The 20,531-nt window shown below is 41.5% G+C and overlaps 1 protein-coding gene across 6 annotated transcripts in view; it reads right to left on the reverse strand.

Moving 5' to 3' along the window:
- Positions 1–20,531, reverse strand: part of Phka2 (phosphorylase kinase regulatory subunit alpha 2) — an 81,916-nt gene that overhangs the window by 43,548 nt on the left and 17,837 nt on the right. For 5 of the 6 annotated variants that reach the window (XM_036174120.1, XM_036174119.1, XM_036174116.1 and 2 more), the window contains 8 exons: positions 19,405–19,452; positions 18,194–18,362; positions 17,292–17,374; positions 14,302–14,382; positions 12,966–13,064; positions 10,451–10,597; positions 8,475–8,528; positions 7,778–7,900 (listed from right to left, as the gene is read on the reverse strand). In XM_036174120.1, the coding sequence (XP_036030013.1) occupies positions 7,778–7,900; positions 8,475–8,528; positions 10,451–10,597; positions 12,966–13,064; positions 14,302–14,382; positions 17,292–17,374; positions 18,194–18,362; positions 19,405–19,452 (804 nt within the window). Of the gene's footprint in view, positions 1–7,777; positions 7,901–8,474; positions 8,529–10,450; positions 10,598–10,881; positions 10,922–12,965; positions 13,065–14,301; positions 14,383–17,291; positions 17,375–18,193; positions 18,363–19,404; positions 19,453–20,531 lie in introns of those variants that run through there. The other variant, XM_036174122.1, reaches the window with a different exon arrangement.

Consider the following 20,531-nt stretch of genomic DNA (forward strand, 5'->3'; position numbering starts at 1 on the left):
AAGAACCTAAAGACCACTAGACAAATGAGACATCTGAAGAAAAGGGACAAATCATCCAGAGAAAATGTCCCAAGAAAAAGAGTAAATTGCCCTAATGTTATAGCACATTTCCAATAGGATAAAATTTCATAAATCTCCCCAAATGTTTGTTTCTGCTGTTCTCTATAGACATATAAGGCAAATGGTCTTTTTGCAGTCCCGGTTCAATTAAAAATTAAAGCTGGCTTTGGAGTTGGAGCATGGCTTTTCCCTTCTCTAAACCCACACATGCTTGTTAAAGGAAAATCCAAAATCTCTGTCTCATGTCAGAAGAGCCACCTGTTATGGGACAAAAAGAAAACAAAATTAGGGGACTACTCTATTGCTACTAATCTCATGATCCTTTGGTTTTGACCCTTTAAATCTTTTTTAAGGTATAAATATTATTTCAAAATTTGTAAGATTTCTCTCTCTCTCTCTCTCTCTCTGTATACACACACACACACACACACACACACACACACACACACACACACACAAACTTTCTGATATTAATGGTCTTACAGAGCACTAACTAATTTTAGAAAAAGGTTGTGTCCATGATTTCAGGCTTAAGTCTGAATTGGGTAACTAGGAATTAAATTTGTGTACCCCAGATGTACTTAACAAACTGTGGTCCTTTAATCTCTCCAAGATCTGCTGCATATGACATTTAAAATATTTAAGTTTTCTGCAGTGAACTGTGACTATTCCTCATAGTGACCTTTGAAGTCTCCAAAAGGATAATGGGGTCCCACAATGATTCTGCCTAGATTGTGGTAATGGCACTAAGCTGACAAACACCACCCAAAGACCAGCTTTGGACTACAAACTGCTCAGGACAATTTCAAGGAGGCTAGCTGAGATGGTCCAGTCTCATGCACTACTCCAGCCAGGGCTTCGGATAAGGCCTACACTTTCCCATTACACAGAGACTGGCAAGAAATGACACAGCCAGCTCTCCCAGGACTTGACCATTATCTCAATTTTCTCAGAGTCCCCTAGAGACGCCATTGCCCCTCCCAGACAACAGGATGCAATCTAGAGAACATGATGCCTACATTACCAAGAGGTGGGGTGGGTGGTTTTTTGTCATTCAGTGGGTTATGGATTTTTGTCATTGTTTAGGGGGGTTGGTTATAAGTTATTATTGGTAATAGTTAGGAAAAACGCTTAACAAAGGAGATTAGATTCAGGGATCTTGTTCTGAAAAGATATAGAAATGATAGGATAAAAGGGTAGATTATTGAATCTACTTTTAAACTAAAAAAGCAACTATTAGTCTTAAATATTTTACATTGGTATGCATTTTTGTATATTGATACAAATTTAAGGTTATTTTTGTTAGAACATACTGTACATGTTTCTATTGCTGTTTAAGGTATTGTACCTATGCAGCTCATTTAACAATGTAATGTAAATTTCTAGTCCTTGAAAGTTATTATTACAAACTACTTAGAAATGCAGGTTAGTAGTAGTCACCTATAACAAACAAACTCGTAGTCATGTTAGGTATGTTTTCAAGGTCAAACATATATTTTAGATAGACAGGTGGTCTTCAAACACTTCAGAGATCTACAGAATATAGCATTTAAGATGTTTTAATAACGTAAGGCTTTTTGTGACAATGAGACATGTCTGCTCCTGGCAGCACCAATCTACTTCAAAAAAGGATAATGGGCATCAAAGAACCTCAATATGAAGTTTGCTTTCTTTATGGTACAGATAGCCATTTTGGCAAGAAACTGCCCTTGCCTCAACTGCTGACATTATGTCGTCCAAACCAGACCATCAGGACACACAAAAAAGCGACTGCCAAACTTGACCAAGACAGGGTAGGACAGTTCTTTAAAATTCTTGCTTCACAGAGAAATCTGTCAGATATTCCAGGACTGTAGGTCAAAGATGGATGTCCCAACACTGCAGAGGAACCTGGGGTGACTGTCCACACAGCCAGCTGTTTTTGTCATTTCTTTTAGTTTTAGAAATCACTTTCTCTGCACTTCCTGTTTACTCAGGTAATATTATACCCTTCTGGGGTCTTTGATAGAGTTGGAGACTAGATAGTCATAGTTATATGTTGTGATGTATTGTGTCCCCCAATATACTGTGTCTCTCAATAAAATTTACCAGAGGATCAGAGGAAAAAGCCAGCTACTATAGTAAACAAAAGTCAGGCAATGTTAGCACACACCTCTAATCCTATCACTTGGGAGGCAGGGATCTGTCTGGATCTATATGAGTTCAAGGCCACATTGGGAACAGAGCCAGGTATGGTGACACACACCTCAAATTCCATTACTAGTTAACCATAGAGGTCTGGAGGTCTGTACAGACAGAAAGGAAGTGACAGAGCTGGGCAGGAAGAGGAAGGATGTTGCTAGACAGAGAGAGCAAATCAGATGGCAGAACAGCAAGGCATATAAGTGTGGGTAGACAGGAAGTATCTCGCCTTTTGGATGTTGAGGAGTTGGTAGGTAAAATTAGCTGTGGCTGTTCCTATTCCTCTGATCTCTCTCAGGCTTTAACCCCAATTTCTGGCTCTTAGTTTTTTTTATTTAATAAGACCATTTAGAAATTCATCTACAGTTAATAATTTTCCTTACTTATGATAGAAGGTAAATGAAGTATAGAGCTTTGGACTCATCACGATAGAATAAATAATGGAGCATTTTCTCCAAATATGCCAAATACAAATGGACTGCACATTGTAAATGGAATTTATTTTATTTTATTTTATTTTATTTTATTTTATTTTATTTTATTTTATTTTGCCAGAGCTGAGGACTGAACCTAGGGCCTTAAGCAAGCGCTCTACCACTGAGCTAAATCTCCAACCCCTTTAATTGATTTTTTTTTCTGAGACAGGGTTTCTCTGTGTAGCTTTGTGCCTTTCCTGGATCTTGCTCTGTAGACCAGGCTGGCCTCAAATTCACAGAGATCCTCCTCCCTTTGCTTCCCGAGTGCTGGGATTAAAGGCATGCACCACCACAGCCCTGTGTAAATGTAATTCTTACCTGATAATTGTTCTTATTGTTCATAGTTTTATTATGTTAGAGTTAAAACTTTCCTTTTTATTTAGACAAAAAGAGGAAATGTTGTGGAATAGTCTTTTTGTACACTATGAAGATTTGTCACTTGGATTGGTTTAATAAAAAGATGAACGGCCCATAGCCAGGCAGGATTTTTTGGGGTGGAGAGGATGTTGGGAAGAAGGCCAGAGACAAGGAGAGTCACCAGCCAGAGACAGAGGAAGCAGGAAAGCAACATGGGCAGTACAGAGTCAAGGTAATAAAGCCACGAGGCACAAAGTAAATTAATTGAAATGGTTTAATTTAAGTTATAAGAGCTAGTTAGAAACAAGCCTAAGATATCAACTGAGCTTTCATAATTAATAAGTTTCCATGTGATTTGGGAGCTAGCAGGAGACAGAAAAATCCACCTACAGGATCTCTAAAGCTCATTGCCCAGTCAGTCGAGCTGAATCAATGAGTTCTACTAATGAGAGATCCTATCTCAAAAAATAAGGTAGAGAGAGGTGGAGAGCAACTGAAGATATCCAACATCAACCTCTGGTTTTCACACATGGCATCCTCTATACACACACACACACACACACACACACACACACACACACACACACTCCACAATGTTTATTGGTTAGAAAATATTTGCTGGGGTTGGGAATATGGCTTGGTGGTAGTACTTGCCTATAACGTACAAGGTCCAAGTTTCATCCTCAGCAAAACACACACACACACACACACACACACACACACACACACACACACACACTTATATACTTATATGTCAACAAGGGCTAGAGATGTAGATGAGTGGTAAAGTACTTGCCTTGCATACACAAGGCTTTGGGTTTGATCCCTTATAGTGCCAAAAAACTAAATATGTCAACTAGAAGAGACAGCATTAGGTGTGGGACAGATTCTCTGAGAGTTATAAAACAAGATATAATATTGAAGTAACAAATAAAGACATTATGTCCTGTCATTTGAGCATGCTTTTTTGTTATGACTGTTTGCTTACTCTAAACCCTTACCTTATTCAAAACCAATGTTAAAAGGCTCAAGTTTTTTCATTGCCATTATAAATACACACACAAACACACACTCATACACACACATTCACTAATTATTCGGTATAATTTGGATAAAACAAAAAAACTAGTTTTTAAATTAAACATGAATTTCATTTATTCTAGTGAGAGATATCCAAAGATTTGGGTTAATTCTTATCTAAATTATACAAGACATCAATGTCTAACAACAACAACATTTGTGATGTTTTATGCCATAAATATTGAGTTTCTTGATTTAATTAGTATCTATAATGTCATATAGTACAATCAGCTGGGATTTAAAAATATTTATATTTTACTAATAAAAAGACTATTCTATAGTGATATCTTCCAAAGTTCCATTTCTAATCATTTAAATATAAGTAAGATAGTTCATTGAGCACAAACAACTGTAAATACAGGGGGATTTACAATCAGTCTCATGAAAAATTATGTCAGTTCTGGTTATTTTCGACATCTGTAACAAGCACTCCATTAGGTCAAACTGTGTTCTGAATTGCTTCATTTGGAGTATCTATGTCACATGTAAATGTTATGTCAGATATAGAGGGGGTAAAGACAATTCAGATCCAGATCATGATGCCAATAGTTTTCTTATGGTCCAGGAGTTTCTTTATTCTTCTCTCATATAATATATCTGGACCCCAGCTTCCCCTCCTTCCATTCCTCCCAGTTCCCTCTTCCCCAAATCCATTCCTCTTCTCTTTCCCTTCTGAGGATATCAACTAAACCCAGCACAACAAGTTACAATAAGACCAGGCACCTCACCTCATGTGAAGGTTGGATGAGGTGACCCAGTAGGAGGAAAACTGACCCAAGAGCCGGCAAGAGTCAGAGACAGCTCCCACTTTACGTTAGGAGTCCCACAAGAACACCAAGCTAAACAACCACAGCATGTATGCAGAAGGCCTGGTGAGACCCTTGCAGGCTCCATGATTGCAGCTTCGGTGTCTGTGAGCTCCTATATAACTATATAACTCCTGTGTAGTTCAATCTGGGGGCTGTTCTGATCCAGGAATTTCTTAACAGCCTTCTCTTCTGAAGACTCCTTCCCGCCTCATCTGTATCAGATCCTCGAAAAGGGCCTTTCTAGCTATAAGTAACCTTACAATATTTGATATATAATATGTGGACCCTGAATGCACAAATTATGATGCTTGGCAAACATGGGGAACTGTGAACAAAAAGCTCTTGAAAGGAATCTGTGGCACAAATTAATTGGTCTTAATAATAAAAACCCAGAGTCAGGGTAAATGCTGAAAGATCAGAGAACTAAAGCATCTAGCTGAAGTCACCTTTTACCTCCATGACTTCTCAGATTGAAAAGGGCTGAGCTCCTGTCTCCTCCTGCCTTATATTTCTCTCTCCACCCAGCCATATCATTTCCTGTCTCTACCTCCTTAGTGCTGCAATTAAAGGCATGTGCCTCCCAAGTACTAGGATCAAAGGCATAAGATCTTAAGTGCTGGGATTAAAGATATGAGCCTCCACCTCCTGGCTCTGTTTCTCTTTTAGACTGGATCAATCTTGTGTAGCCCAGGGTAGCCTCGAACTCCTGATCTTCCTGCTTCCTCCTCCCAAGTGCTGGGATTAAAGGTGTGTGCCACCACTGCCTGCGCTCTATGGTTAACTAGTGGCTGTCTCCACACTCTGATCTCCAGGCAAGCTTTATTTGTCACAGCACAAACAAAATACGACCACAGGAATCTGTATATGCAGAGACTGATTAGTGACTAGAACTTCAGTACTGTGGAAAAATTGGAATGTTGCCAAGTCCAGAAGCTAGTGACCTTATTTTGAAGTGGGTCTAGCCTTCTAAAGCAGCCACTCCTTGCCCACTTCTGTGTTAGAAATAACACCCTGTGACTAATAATAAAACCCTTTGGGAATTTTTAAATTTAGCAGGCCACTAGCTTCCACCACTCCAAAAGCTCAAATAGCATTTAGGGCTTATAGAAAAGCTTCCCTTATCTCTGTACCTGCCTCTCTGGTGTACCCACCCTACCAATATATTTTAAACTTGCCTTGATTTATGACTTGCTTTCTTCTGTAAAACGATATAAATTTCATGAAACTGTTTCTATGTTGGAACATGGAGTTTGGAGTAGCCTAAATATATGTTCCTGGATCATGGACACTTAAAATGATTACAGAATAAAGTTATCTCTTATTCCCTTAAAAATGACATGAAGCATAGTCATTTTAATCTCCTTATCTCCCCCTAAACCCTTGATCATTGCTAAGTCTATTTTCACTGAAATTCAAAGTCAGTCATTCGGAGAACTTCCAAAACTTAGAATAAAAGACAAGAAGGCCCGAGATAAACGCTAAGCACAATGTAAGAGTGAATAAAGAAGGGACCTGAACATTTTAAGTGTACTGTCTATGTTCCTGAGCACTGGGTTTTCAAAATCCAAAATGCACAAGACAGAGACTCCTGCCATCTCCTTCTTCTCCAGACCTGGGATGTGATTAGAATGGGCTCTGAGAAGCCAGAGTGAGATCCTGGCTAACAGGATCTATTGGCACTATTGAGTGTTATGGAAACTAGCAGTTAGGGCCTATCTGGAGAAAGTAAGTCATTAGAGTTATGTTCTTGGGAGAGTGTACTGGGGCCCTAGCTTCTCCCCTACCACATACCCTGTTTCTTGGCCGATATGAAGTAAATAGTTTTCTTTGGCTATAGGCTCCCTACCACAATATATCACCACATTACAGGACCAAAAGCAATGAGGTTAAAATGACACAGGAGTTGAGACCTCTGAAACAGTAAGCCAAAAGGGAATTTTTCCTCCTTTTAGCTTGTTTATTTCAGATATTTTGTCACTGCAATAGAAAGGTGACTAACCCTGTCAGGCAGCAGCATAATCTAAGTTTGTCTTTGAATAAAATCGCCCTGGCTCAGGTGTAGAGAATGGAACAAACAGGGAGTAAAGCTGGAGCATGGGAGGCAGTTAGGGGTTGACACATTAAACCAGGTGTTATCTAAGAGTATCATCACTAAACCAGAGTACCCCTCAACTAGACCTAACAACAGCAAAATGACCAACTGATCTGAAGGGAACAAAAGCAACACCTGTCTGACATAGACAGGAACTATGTCTCCTTGCATTAACGCTCTTGTCTAGTTCTCCCCAAACCCACTTTTGAGGACGTGACAGCTATTTAATCAACCATGTGATGGAGGTGCTTTGCCAGTTCTGTAATAAGACTTAAGAAAGCCTGGAGAAAAGGCAACTATGGCATGAAAAATCTAATGGCCCACAGACTCTACCGCCGCGAAAAGCCCAAGTGAGGCACATGGAGAAAAAACAAGTCCCTGCCCCAGCTGAGCATCTGGTCTCAGCTGGCAGCCCAATTTCACTCACCAGCCATGTGACTAGGACTATGGTAGGAGTAGGTCCTCTAGCCCTATGAACTATCCCAGGGGACAGAAGGAGAAGCAGAGATAACCTGTTCCTACTGGCTCTGCTCAAATAACAGAATTATGAGCAAATCAATAAAACAGCTGCTGCTTTAATTCACTAGGCTTTGGATACGTTTTAAAAATGGCAACAGATACCTGAAACAATGATGTGAATTCTGAATGACTCTATGCTAATAGTGATCAGCCCACCAGGGGGATGACCAGGCTTATAAGCACAATGCCCAGCATATTCTCACCTGAACAGCATCACCATTGAAGATCCCATCTATGATTAAGTAAGTCCAGAACACAGGCCATTCACATTCAATGTTTTCAAAGAGCTTAAGTTCGGCAGGGTCATAATGCAATCGATGTGGGTCCTAGAAACAAATATATAAAACTTTTAGAAAAGAAGGTTAGAATTCATATACAATGCCACTGTGCCTCACTGGGTTTCCCTTGCCCGTCTCAGTCAAGGCAGCTTTGTGATGATTAGGAGTCTACTGTCATGGGGAAATGCTGGTTTGGGCAAAATTTCAGACACTAAATCAGAAATACCCACAGGACTCCTCAGTAGTTTATTACATTAAAGCATCCTATCTCTCTAAGAAATAGTAATTTGCCTATCACAATGCTTGGCAGATCATCCGCTTCATTCATATCATTATATTAGTCACTGTGGCAATAAAACCCAAGGCAAATACTGTAGATTATCTTTAAAAACTAACGTGTGAGCCACAGACTTACTCATCCTTGATTTACAAGCCAGTGTCACATTACTGGCTTGACCTGATGATCATTCTTTTCTATATAACTCCAGGCTTGCTGATTCTAAAATTAATACTTTCCTTCCCACTATTCAACATGTAATTATAATCAGTAGAGGGAGGATGACACAGCGGCAAGTAGGTAGGGAATAGTTAAGGAACATGAGAAACAATATTTAAATACAACCTCTCTTGGGGTTTTATAGCCATCCCGAAGGAAGCGACAGCATCCATAACGCCCCTGGCAAGGTGAAGGTGAAAAAAAAAAGCAGAGCTGATGAAATCCAAAGAATTTTTCCTTGCCTTTTAATTTCAACTCAAATCAGTCCTTCATCCCCTTTCCCTGTGTTTTTCAGTGAGCAAATATGTACCAGTGTTCTTTGCTTTAATGTAACGAGTTCTTTTTAAGTACCAAGCACAGCAAATTCAGACTTGATGAACACTTAGAAGAGAATACAGAAGCATTCCATCAGAGTGTGGGGTGGGGCTACAAATATGATTATTAAGGATTCAGTGAATGAGCATTCTTTCCATGTGGTTTACAGTATCAGACACAGATGCAAAGGTATCCTTGCTCGGTGAAAAGCCACTGATATTTGGCTGCCTCCTGTGTGTATATCTGGAAAGCTAAACGGAAACTCTGCAGACTCAATGCACTCAGGCTGTGCATGTTGAAGATGGTCTGCTTCAGAGGCCTGGCAAGGCTTGGAAAGGAGGTGGAGGGGGTTATGAGATGGAAGTATGGAAGAAGGGCTTCCTGAACCATGTGGCAGCTGGCTCACTAGCTGTAGATGCCAGGGCTCCTCTCCAGTTTTCTGGGTATCAAGAAAGGAGGCTGGGGTGTGATGGTGTCTTATCTGATGTCCCTAATCCCTGGATGGCAGCTTTGGGTGCCTATTTCCCAATTCTTTGGGGGTGGTAATACCCTGGCAGGCTTGGCTATCATCACTTGTCCTGGAGGCCTTCATAAGTTCTTTGTGGTTCTGGGAATCATCCCAGGGGACTTGATGTAGACGCCACTTGTCCTGTAGCACATTACAACTGCCCTTTCAGCTGCAGCTACCTAAGTCATCCTCTTCTCCACAGAGCTTGACCCCTCCAGTTGCTTTCTTTTGGGGTTATGATTGGAGACTCTAATTGCTTTGTTTGCAAGGGACAAAGTTATTTCCTGCTGAATATAGGTGGGACAATCAACATGTAAGTTTTGACTTAGGAAACTTGCATCCTTGCACAATTTTATGGATTTCTATTTGCTGAAAATGTAATATGGTCTCAGCTTAGTGATCTGTTACTGCATTTCACTGAATGCAGTAACGCATTTTCACCAAATTTTATTAGAATATAAAAATATGAGTTTCACTGTATTTCATAATAAAAACATCTCCTAATTTTTATATTTTTATTGTACTTTGTTCTCATTTACCTCCTTTTTTCTTCAAAGTCAACCTTTCTCCTTTTATGTGATGTGTGTGTGTGTGTGTGTGTGTGTGTGTGTGTGTGTGTGTGTGTGTGTGTGTGTGTGTGTGTGTGTGTGTGTGTGTGTAGACTGGAGGTTGATGTCAGTGATTTTCCTCTATCCCCCTCCACCTTATTACCTTATTCTTTTGAGACACAGACTCTCACTGAACCTGGAGTTCACCAATTCAGCTAAACTGGCTGGCCAGCAAACCTTAGGGATCCACCCATCTCTTCCTCCCCAGTGCTGAGATTATGAATGTGTGCTTCTGTGTCTGGTTTTTTAAATGGGTACTGGGGCTCTGAACTCCGGTCCTCATACTTGCATATCAAGCACTTGGATATGTGGTTTTGTTCTGGCAGGGTCTATAGAGCTTTCAAGAGATTCTCTAAGGAGTCTTCCTATAACCTCTAAAGCAGTGGTTCTCAACCTTCCTAATGCTGTGACACTGTAATACAGATCCTCATGTTGTGGTGATTCCCCCAACCATAAAATTATTTCATTGCTACTTCATAACTATAATTTTGCTAGTGTTATGAATCGTTATGTAAATATCTGATATGCAACCCCTATAGGGTTCATGACACACAGGCAGAGAACTGCTGATTTAGGAAAATCACACGAGCTATAAGGATAAGCTAGCTGCCCTATGTCATCACATGAATGTGGCATTTGATGCAGAACAGGGGGCATTGGCCAATGCTTACCTGAAGCTTGGAAATGATTTCATTTTTGGTCACATTTACAAGGTTCACATCCTCTACTGCGAAGGCCGGGAAAGAAATAATAGAAAGAAGTCCAGCATCGATTTCTTTAGATGTTGATGCTCTTGGCAACATGGAGAAAAGAATTGACTGAATAAAAAGCAAAGAGGTGATTTAAGCTGGTGAAGCAGGACTAGTTAGATATAATATCTAGGGATCATCTCTTTAGCCTAAAGGAAACATTCAAACGAGTTTGTCTATTTGGAAAAGGACTCGATCTTACCAACATGGCATCCGCTGGCCACCCCTGCTTACCCAGCCACCCAGACAATGCTTCCTCTTCCTTAGGAGAGGAGAGGGGGAGTTGAAGAGGGCATGATAGTGTGAGGCTTGTGCTAAGAACTGCTACCTCCCTTCTTTCCATGTCCACTGACCGGGAAGAACTACAGCGCTGTCTGTGTCAGCAGTCAAGAGGTCTGGCTAGGAAGACAGAAACCAGACAAGAACACTCATACAGGACCAGCACAGAGAAACGGATGCTTTTGTGAAATGGGACTAGATGAATTAGGGAAATTAGAAACTGCTTGAAGGAGGAGTAAAATGCAGACGATCTCATGAGTGGTCAGACAAAACAGTAAGAATTAGTTTAGTTACCAGATGTTTTAAAGATCATCAGAGGCACTATGGTATGGCCTCAACAATAAGGTAGTAGATTAAGGACTATAAATGTAGAAGGGGGTTAGAATTATATGCAAATGTTTGGAAAAGTAAAAGAACTAATGTTGAGATCTAGCGTGTACAGACACAGGCTAGACACCTGCAAAAACAAGCTCATTAAATATATTATACTAAATTAATATACAAGGACTCTGAGACACAGGATTCATGCCCAAGGTCATGTAGCCAGTGACCAAGCTAGGATTCTAACCCAGCTAATACTTTCCTACTGTACGATATATCTACTAAGACAAATATCAGTATTCCTTTATTAATGTATACCATAAGAAAATACCATAGACTTCATTAAGGACCATGCTTATTGTGGAAAATGGAATGAGCCGGAAGGTGGGATTAAGATGAGTGGATCCCTTCAGCTCTAGAATAAGACTTTTTTATAGTCAATCAATTTTTGGCTCAGTTCTTTAACTACAGTCATGAATCACTTAATGATGAGTGGTACATTCTGAGAAATATAATACTAGGTGACTTCATCATTGTATTCTTACAAATACTTAGATCGTATAGTCTATTACACACATAGGCTATATGGTACATTTTGGTCAATAAGAGACAAAATACACTATACCATAGTACATGCCATCTCTCTCATTGACCAAAATGTAACTATGAAGTACATGGTAATATCACTCCTTTTCAGGGTTTCTCTGCCTGGAAACACAAACTTTCACTTGAAACATTTTACAAGTGTTTTGGGTTTAGATTTTTGGAGACAGGGTTTCATGCAGCTTAAGCTAGCCTTGAACTTGGTAATTCTCTATGTAGCTTGTGGAGGGGCTACCCACCCACCCCCACATTTCCCCAGAGTGCTCTTGAGTAGGAGCAGCAGGAAAGATTAGTTAGAAAAGTAGAGGGGGAGGAACAGAAAGAAAATACAGGACAGCCTCAAGAGGGCCTGGATCCTAATCCACTGGGCCTCGACTGGCTCTGCCCTGGGGTATTTATAGGAATGCCAAGGGGTGGAGCAAAAGACCTCCCCCCAGCACAGCCAAGTGCAGACCATCTCAGACATCTGCACCCAGGCCCGCAGCCCAATCATCCTCTCTATGCAGACCTGCTGGGTAAAGCCACGAGGAACCTGAAAATGGGCTCTCACAGTAGCTGCAGATAAGCTTGAACTTTTGGTCCTCTTGCCTCTTCCTCCTGGGATTCCAGGCATGCACCACCAAACGTGGTTTATTATTTACAAGTTATGTACCTGACTCACTTTAGTCCCAGCACATAGTAGGTCCACACTAATTACTGCTAATAATAATTAAGAACTGTCTGCTGAATGGCACTCCCTACATTGTACCAATTATTCCTGTGGTCTGTATTTGCAAGAAGTTCTATGAATTTGCCATCTCTCATTTTATCTCTCCTCTCACCCACTCTGCACACCATGCCTCCTTCACCTCAAGTGAAATTCCACTTGTGAGCCACTCTATTTGGGAGCACTAAGAAACGAACCTGTGAGAAACCACTTATGTACTCAAAAAACCCAGAACGGATTTTGCTTCTAGTGAAACCAAGATGCTTTGGCTGTTAGCTCCACACACACAAAAACCTGATGGTTTATGTCTGCACAGAACTTTCTGGCTACAAAGTACGTGGGCAAGATGTCCAGGTTTACTCTCATCCGTAGTTACTCTGAGGCAGGAAAAACGGTGCCTGAACACAAGTCCACTTTCGGGTGTAGCACCAAGAAGTCTAAGTCAGATCAGAAACGGAGTGGAGGCCACGCCTTCCTGGCCGGGAGTCTCCTCCCTACTTTCTGGACTCTGGGGGTGACTGTCATTACCTGGCAGTGCTCGACTTCGTCAGGCAGGACATGGATGACTGACTTGCGTCCTCCATGGGCTCCAAAAAGATCAAGTTCATCAATTGCCTCAAGTGCTGCCTACAAAAATGGCTAAGAATTACTTTCTTTGAATAAACACGCATGCATGCTAATGTGGCGCTCCTTTTTCATTAAGTATCTAACACCCACATTTCTCCTAAGGAAGAATGTCTTTAAAATCTAGCTGGAGTCTTATTGTCACGGTCTCTTCATTTTCAATAGCTCAGAGCTTTCCAGGATGACACTGCTCATCCTATGAATAAGGAAGAAAGGGAGAGCATTCCCTCATATGAAAGTAATATCCTTCCGAAAGATGGATTTTAACAAGTCTATGACATCATGTGCGGGGGGCACCACAAATTAATTCAGGATTGGCTTTTCTCTCATCGACTTTTGCAGTTAACCTACCTCATGGTTAGTTTTCAGTAAAAAGCTCATCTCTGCCAGTTTGCTGTAACAGAGCATATTCATTGCTGCTTTTAAAACTGTGGCTCTGGGCCCTTCATGCTGTCTAAGCAGTTCATGCCTCTGTTGTCTTTAGCAAGGGATTCACACCAGTGGTCTACTGGCTGGATGTGCCCCACAGGTACACTGTTTGGCTCTCAGAGTCCCCCCACTTTTGTCTTCTGTTTCCATTCTTCTTGTCTCCATCCTTGGCCTACCTTGTCTCCCCTCTTCTGCTTTCCCTTTTTAGAACAGGCCTCACTGTGCTGGCCAGGTTGGCCTCAAACTCCTGGGTTCAAGTCACCATCCTGCTCCAGTACTCTGAGAAGTTGGGATTAGAGGCATACATTACAGTGCTGGCTTGCCGCCCATTTTCTAACTGCTTCTGAGCTGGACTACTTTCAGCGAAAGTTCCCAGCATCCCCAGTACCTTCCTCTTTCCCTGCTCTCCTTCTATCTGGTTACTGTTACTTCTCTGACTTTGTAGACTTGAAGATGTGCACTCACCTACAAAGTGCTCCTGTTCTCTGTCCTTTAACCCTCACTATGACCTGGAGAGGAAGAGTGACCATCACTAACACAGATTAACAGCAAGAGCTTGGACCCACGGGTGACACACCAAACAGTACGAGCTGAACAACTTATTCCCTGTCACATGCAGACTTCAGTGTTGGAGACCTGTTTTCCTGACCTGTAACTTCACTTGGCTGGGGTACAGGTGCCCCTTGGATTTCATATATTTGCTGCAGCCTTTTGGAAAAACTGTACTAATCATATTAACTCCAAATTCCTGAAGAAGAGACACAGATGAAGCAGTAAAGACACAGAGAAGGAGAACAAACAGGGCTGTCACCTTGGCCATCCCCACAGAGCTTGCATTCAGTTCTGGAATGCCCTGATTAGTCTTGTCTCCACGCTCCCACATTCCATAATCCTGGGGGAGAAAAAGGCAACCAGCTGTCAGAGGTGGGGGAGGACACAAGCAACACCATGGAAAAGCACTTTCTTTATGTTAGCACAAACACAACAAACACAAGCATGTCTTCTCAGAGGCATTGTGGCTTTGTGTGTTTCTTCTGTTCTTGCTCAGTTCCAGCTTAGCTGGCCTCTGTACAGAATTTTAGAAGGAAATACTCAAGTGGAACAAAAGAACACACAAAGACACTCTGAAGGCTTATGGCTAAAGGGCATTAATTTGTAACAAACTCAATTTGCAGCGAACAATATATTTTACTTATCTCAATATTGAAGTGCTGCCTTCTATTTGGCTAGTGCCCCTGAACTTATTGAAAACAATTTCAAAAACTATTTTTAGCATTACCTCTTGTGTAAAGAAAATTGCAGCAAGTAAGTAAAGCCAAGGTCAAAAGTGACTCGCTGAATGCACATGGTATTAAAGACCCATTCACACAAATTAACCGGAATACTGTCACACAGAAGACTCAATACCTAACTTTGGTGATTCATATTTTTATTAAAAACTCAAGTGTCACATGTTGTTTCAAAAATGCTATGAAAAGAGCAAAATCCTAACAAGAACCAACATGGCTGCCTAAACATGATACCATGAGCAAATATGACACCAACAGACATGTCAACATGGAAAGGGAAAGGCTCATGAAGCCTCAACCATAGACAAAGAACTACAGGCCACTAAAGAATGCCGAGAGTGGGAGCTATAGTCTTCCCCAGGGAAGAGCACATCACCTGGTTGTCCAATATCAAATGGTCGGCCCTGAAAAAATACATATACAAGCGGCATACAGACTGAGTAGATTAGAGTTAGATATTTAAGAATACACGTGCGTGCGTGCATGCATGCGTGCATGTGCGTGTGTGTGTGCAATTAAAGAAAAAAGGCATGCATTTGAAAGAAAGCAGGGGGGTATATGGGAAGGTTTGGAGGGAGGAAAGGGAAGGGGGAAATGACATAGTATACTCTCAAAAAAAGTAAAAAAAGAGCAGAGTTGATGCCAAAATATCAGTTTTTATTTTTTAATATCCAAAGAGGAATGATGGACATAGTAGCTCCTACTATGTGAAGTCATGAAAATCGAAAATTAAGACTAATGACTTTGGTTGGGGGGTAGCAAAGATTTCAAAAATATGAAAAAAAAACCATAGTATTCATACCTGTAATCCCAGCACCTAGAAGGCAGAGGCAGGAGAATTGCTGAGTTTGAGGTCATCCTGTCTCAAAAAAATTTAAAAAGTAAAAATAGAAAACAAACAAAAACAAGGAAGGACATTTTCAAATGTGAACACTGAAACCTAGACACACTAGGGCCATTGTCGACCCTGCACTGCAAGCAGGCCTTGTAGGTGGACCCATGTGTCTTTTCTCATATCTGCGCATTCTTTTGCTTCTAATATTCCAATACTCCAATCCAGCAGCCATCAAATTCATCCTTGAAGACTGTGTGATGAGTTCAGCCTCCACCTCAGATAAACTGAGCAATAGTTTCTTTCCTAGTAGATCACATCAATGATGCTTGGCATGGCCATCCCCTCTCTAATCTGGCCTCCACCTTCGGCATGCCAGCAAGTTGACAGACACTCCACCATTTCCAGTGTCAATTTTCATCTGAAGTCTGTGCCTTTACTCTGCACCCTCTACCCCATGCTCCCAACCTCTACCCTCCCTAAATCATACCCCCCAGCCTGCTCCTGTCTGTAACCGCTCATTACTCATACTCTTCCTGCACTCAGATGCTCTTTCTCTTCCTCTCTTCTTATGGAAACCCTACCCATCTCCCAAGGTCCAACTCAAAGTACAACTTTCCCACAAAGATCTCTTGAATTTCTTTAGACTGGGGTCTGTCAACTTTGGCACTACTGACATTTGGGACAGGTAAGTCTATATAAGGTTGAGGTGGCTCTCTTCTGTATTATAGGCAGTTCTTGGCTTTCTCTCACAAGATGCCTGTTCCCTCCTAAGCGTGACTGCCCCAAATGTTTCCAGATACTACCACTGTCCCGTGTGAGAGACCGATTACCTATCAACACAAATCACTGCTTTAGAGCTGGGATTGGAAAACTATGGCCCTTGCTCATTTTTCATCATGTCTACTTGAGACACAGCTCTGTTCATTTGTGTACACAGTATCTGTGGAGCTGCCCTGCTGCACAAGGTCCAGCAGCTGCAGAAGCCATAATGCCATCTGCCCTTTCCTCACTGCCTTGACAGTCAGCCTTGCAAATTAGTGTCTAGAGCAGAGGTTCTCATCCTGTGGGTCGTGACCCTTTAGGGGTCAAACAGCCCTTCCAATGGGACACCTAAGACTATCCGAAAACACAGATATTTACATTACAATGCATAGCAGTAGCAAAATTATAGTTATGAAGTAGCAAGGAAAATAATGTTATGGATGGGGGTCACCCCAACATAACTGACTGTATTAAAGGGTCACAGTGTCAGGAAGGTTGAGAACCACTGCTCTAGAAGTACATCAAGACTTATCTTCCAACACAGACAGAGGCCTTGAGGAAGTGAGCTCTGTTTATGTTTATACTCATAGTGTAACCTTCTCTGCCTGTGGCCTTATGGTGCCCCCGTTCCCATCAAGGCCCCAACTCATACACAGCCTATGGACCATTTGAATGTGTTATTTAAACATAGTAATGTATTCAGACAGAGTGTGTGGCACATTCCAAAATGCAATCCCCAACTATATGCCAGGATGAAAAAAATGCATATACTCTGCACACAGAGATGACACATTTCATGCAGCTCTAGCTTTGCTAACATTCTAGTGAGCCCCCAACAGCTGGCTTTCACAGAACTGGATGATTTGATTTGCTTTTTGGACAACTGGAAAAAAGACTACCAGCATGAGTACTTACAGCGACTTTATATGCAGCTTCTATGTAAAAGACAAGATTCTGTATGAAGGCCACTTCATCAAGGGTGAAAATAATCCGTAAGCCTAATAAAGAAAAGCGATACTGTGAAGAGAGCTGCCAGGTACACACAACAAATATTTTCCTAGCACCTAAGCCTTTTTACTTTTCTTACTTGGCATCAACAGTTAACTCTGAAGGAAGTCCTAAGGTTCATGTATAATCTCAGACAGCGGAGGGAAGTAAAAGGAAAGATGGAAAGTGGGGATAGCCCCACCATTGAGGGTGTGCTATGGGAAGAAAGTCTAGACACAAGGCACAGGCTCTCTGGAACATTGTATGTTTGTGCAGAGAAGGTTCCAATAAAGCAAAGGTTTGAGCCTGAAGTATCAGCCTCTAGCCTTGAGTGAGCCAAAGCAAAACTTGCACATGCCCAGGTAGAGCTAATTTCTGTCTCCAGGTGTCAGCCTGCATTCCCTGTCCTATCGCAGATACAAGATGCACACGACACCACAGGGAGGCATGCTTTTTCTCTGTATGATCTACTACTAATTTCCAGTACTTGGTATGTTCTCAGTGTGGCCCTCTGAATTCAGGGTTGCTAATATGACAGTGCTAAGATGTGGGGCCTATATGAGTTTAGGTCATAGAGGCTTCATACAGCATTTAGTTCTCGATCCATCTGCCCTGTGAAAACAAAGCTTTCTACTTCTTCAGGAGGCAGCTCTCACCAGACAGCTGAACCTGTTGGTACCTTAATCTTGGACTTGGAAACCTCTGGAATTGTGAGAAAAGAAACTTCTATACTGTTTGAATTTCCCAGTCTTGGGTATTTTGTTACCATAGTACAAATGGACATTGCCCCCTCCACATGCTGATTTGTCTCTCAAATGGCCAAGGCTCACCGGAGGCAGTCATCTGGGCCAGGAAGAGGAGGAAGAGGGAGGTGGCATCCACCTGGAGGTGGCCCCACTGGTCATCACCCACCACGGTGCTGCAAGTAGCAGTGTTGTACTTGGCATGTAGACTGTCCTTGGTGCTCTGTGTGTGCTTGAACTTCTCCACTTTGTCCACCTGAGGAAGCAGAAAGTTGGCTCACGTAGCTATCGAGGCGCAGAGCAGGCAGCTGTCCGATCTAGGGGTAATCACCCAATCCACTAGACCTCTCAGCTGCTATCTCTGGGAGCCAGGAGGACGGGAAGTAGCTGCTAATGAGCCATGATAGAGATTCTTCCCACTCATTCAAGGGAGATACCTCAGGCCAGAGTTCATAGGTGAGGCTCAGGTCAAAAGGCATCCTTGTCCACAGACTCCCCAGCAGGGGCACATGGTAGGTTCTCAAGGACATATGGAAGGAAGGAAAAGAACCCATCTGAATGCCAACTTCTCTTTTCTGAACATGGCAAAGAAAAGAGCACAATGTCTTTGGCTATTCTGACTAAGGGTGGGGTTATGGTAAGACATACACCTCTGAACCAGTGCAGATAGATCCCAATAGAAGGTTCTGTGTATAATATTGCAACAAATTGTTTCATTTACCCTACACTGAAGACATCAGTAAGTAACAATGCCAATTTTAAAAGATGAATTACATTTACTTGTCTTTCTGTGTGTATACATATGTGTATGTGTGCAGGCATGCATGTTGGGGGCAGAGGTCAACCTGTGGAAATTGTTTCTCTCCATCTAGCATGTGGGTGCTAGCACTGAACTCAGGTCTTCAGGCTTAGTGTGACTGAATCACCTAGCTGACTCCAGTAATGACAAATTTTAAAAACTCAAGCACTTGATCTGAAGTGAAAACACCCAGAATAAGTAATAAGTGGTATGTGGGTTTCTCTGAGTGGTTTTAATATTCTTCTTTCTTAATTAAAAAAAAAAGACATGTTCTTTTATACACATAAACCTTTGAAAGAGGGCCTTCAAAACTGTCCTTTGAAACTATGGTTCTATAGCATAATAAAATTATTGAGGTTAATTTTAAAAGGAGGAAGTAAGCAAAAATATTTCTGGTTTTTTCTTCTTGAGAAAGTTCCAAATATAACGAAGATGTCATCTCAATTAAATGACACAATGCACACTCCAATGCTGTGCAGGTCTGTCACACGCCACCTACCTGTCTCATCATGCACTGGAGAAGACCTCGCATCAGCTTCACCACATTCTGTGGAAAAAAGGCAGCATTAGCAACAAGGCCTCAAACCCGATTACTCATACATGGCAATGTTTCAGAAAACACAGATCCCAACTATACATAAGCATTCTGATTGTTCACATTAGTGAGACTTTTCTACTCTATCACAAAATAAATATTTTGACAAAGTGATTTATCTAAAATAAAAGGGTTGGAGCAGATGCATCTTTGGGCTCTGGAATTTAATGACTACCAACTGACATTTTAATAAGCTTTGTATTCTGGAACTCTATGTTACATTTCTTAGTAATTTATTTTTGTTATACTAAGGACAATTAAGCCTGTCCAAAAGTAATGCTATTTTGCCAAAAGAGCCATTTGTGACACCATTATTGGTCCATTGAGCAAAGTTCTTACAAAATACAAGTGGTATCCAAGATTTTTTAATAATGTGATTGTTAATAATATTGCAACTGATTACTTGTCACTATCATCATTCTAAATCATAATAATGCCACATTAATTAATTAGACACTGCATCCAGACACTGTGAAAAACACTTAACTTGTATTATTTTGAATTCCAGCACCAGCTTTTTACCTCAGTCTCTACATGAGGAACCTGAGCCTGAAGGAGCTGAAGTAACCTTTCTCAACTCTCTGTGATGCCAAGGGGCAGAGAAAAACAGAACCCAGATAACCAGACATCATGGACTGAAAGAAGTTTCTACTTACAGGCATGGATGTCTCACTGCACATACCATGCCTTACAGGTGACAGTAGAGTGAAAGGACCTGCAAGTTCATGGTCAGGTAAAAGTCTAAGTCAGGCCCTTCCTCCTCTGAAAGCCTAGGATCCTAGAATATAATTCCAAGTTTTTGTTATAAAATCTGTTGGGGAAGCTGGGTTGGGTGGTGGTGGTGCACGCCTTTAATCCCTGCACTTGGGAAACAGAGCCAGGAGGATCTCTGTGAGTTCGAGGTCAGCCTGCTCTACAGAGCGAGATCCAGGAAAGGTGCAACGCTACACAGAGGAACTCTGTCTTGGGAAAAAAATCTGTTGGGGAGCCAGGCATGGTGGCACACGCCTTTAATCCCAGCACTTGGGAGG

Source organism: Onychomys torridus, chromosome X (assembly GCF_903995425.1).
Source record: "Onychomys torridus chromosome X, mOncTor1.1, whole genome shotgun sequence".
NCBI lineage: Eukaryota > Metazoa > Chordata > Mammalia > Rodentia > Cricetidae > Onychomys > Onychomys torridus.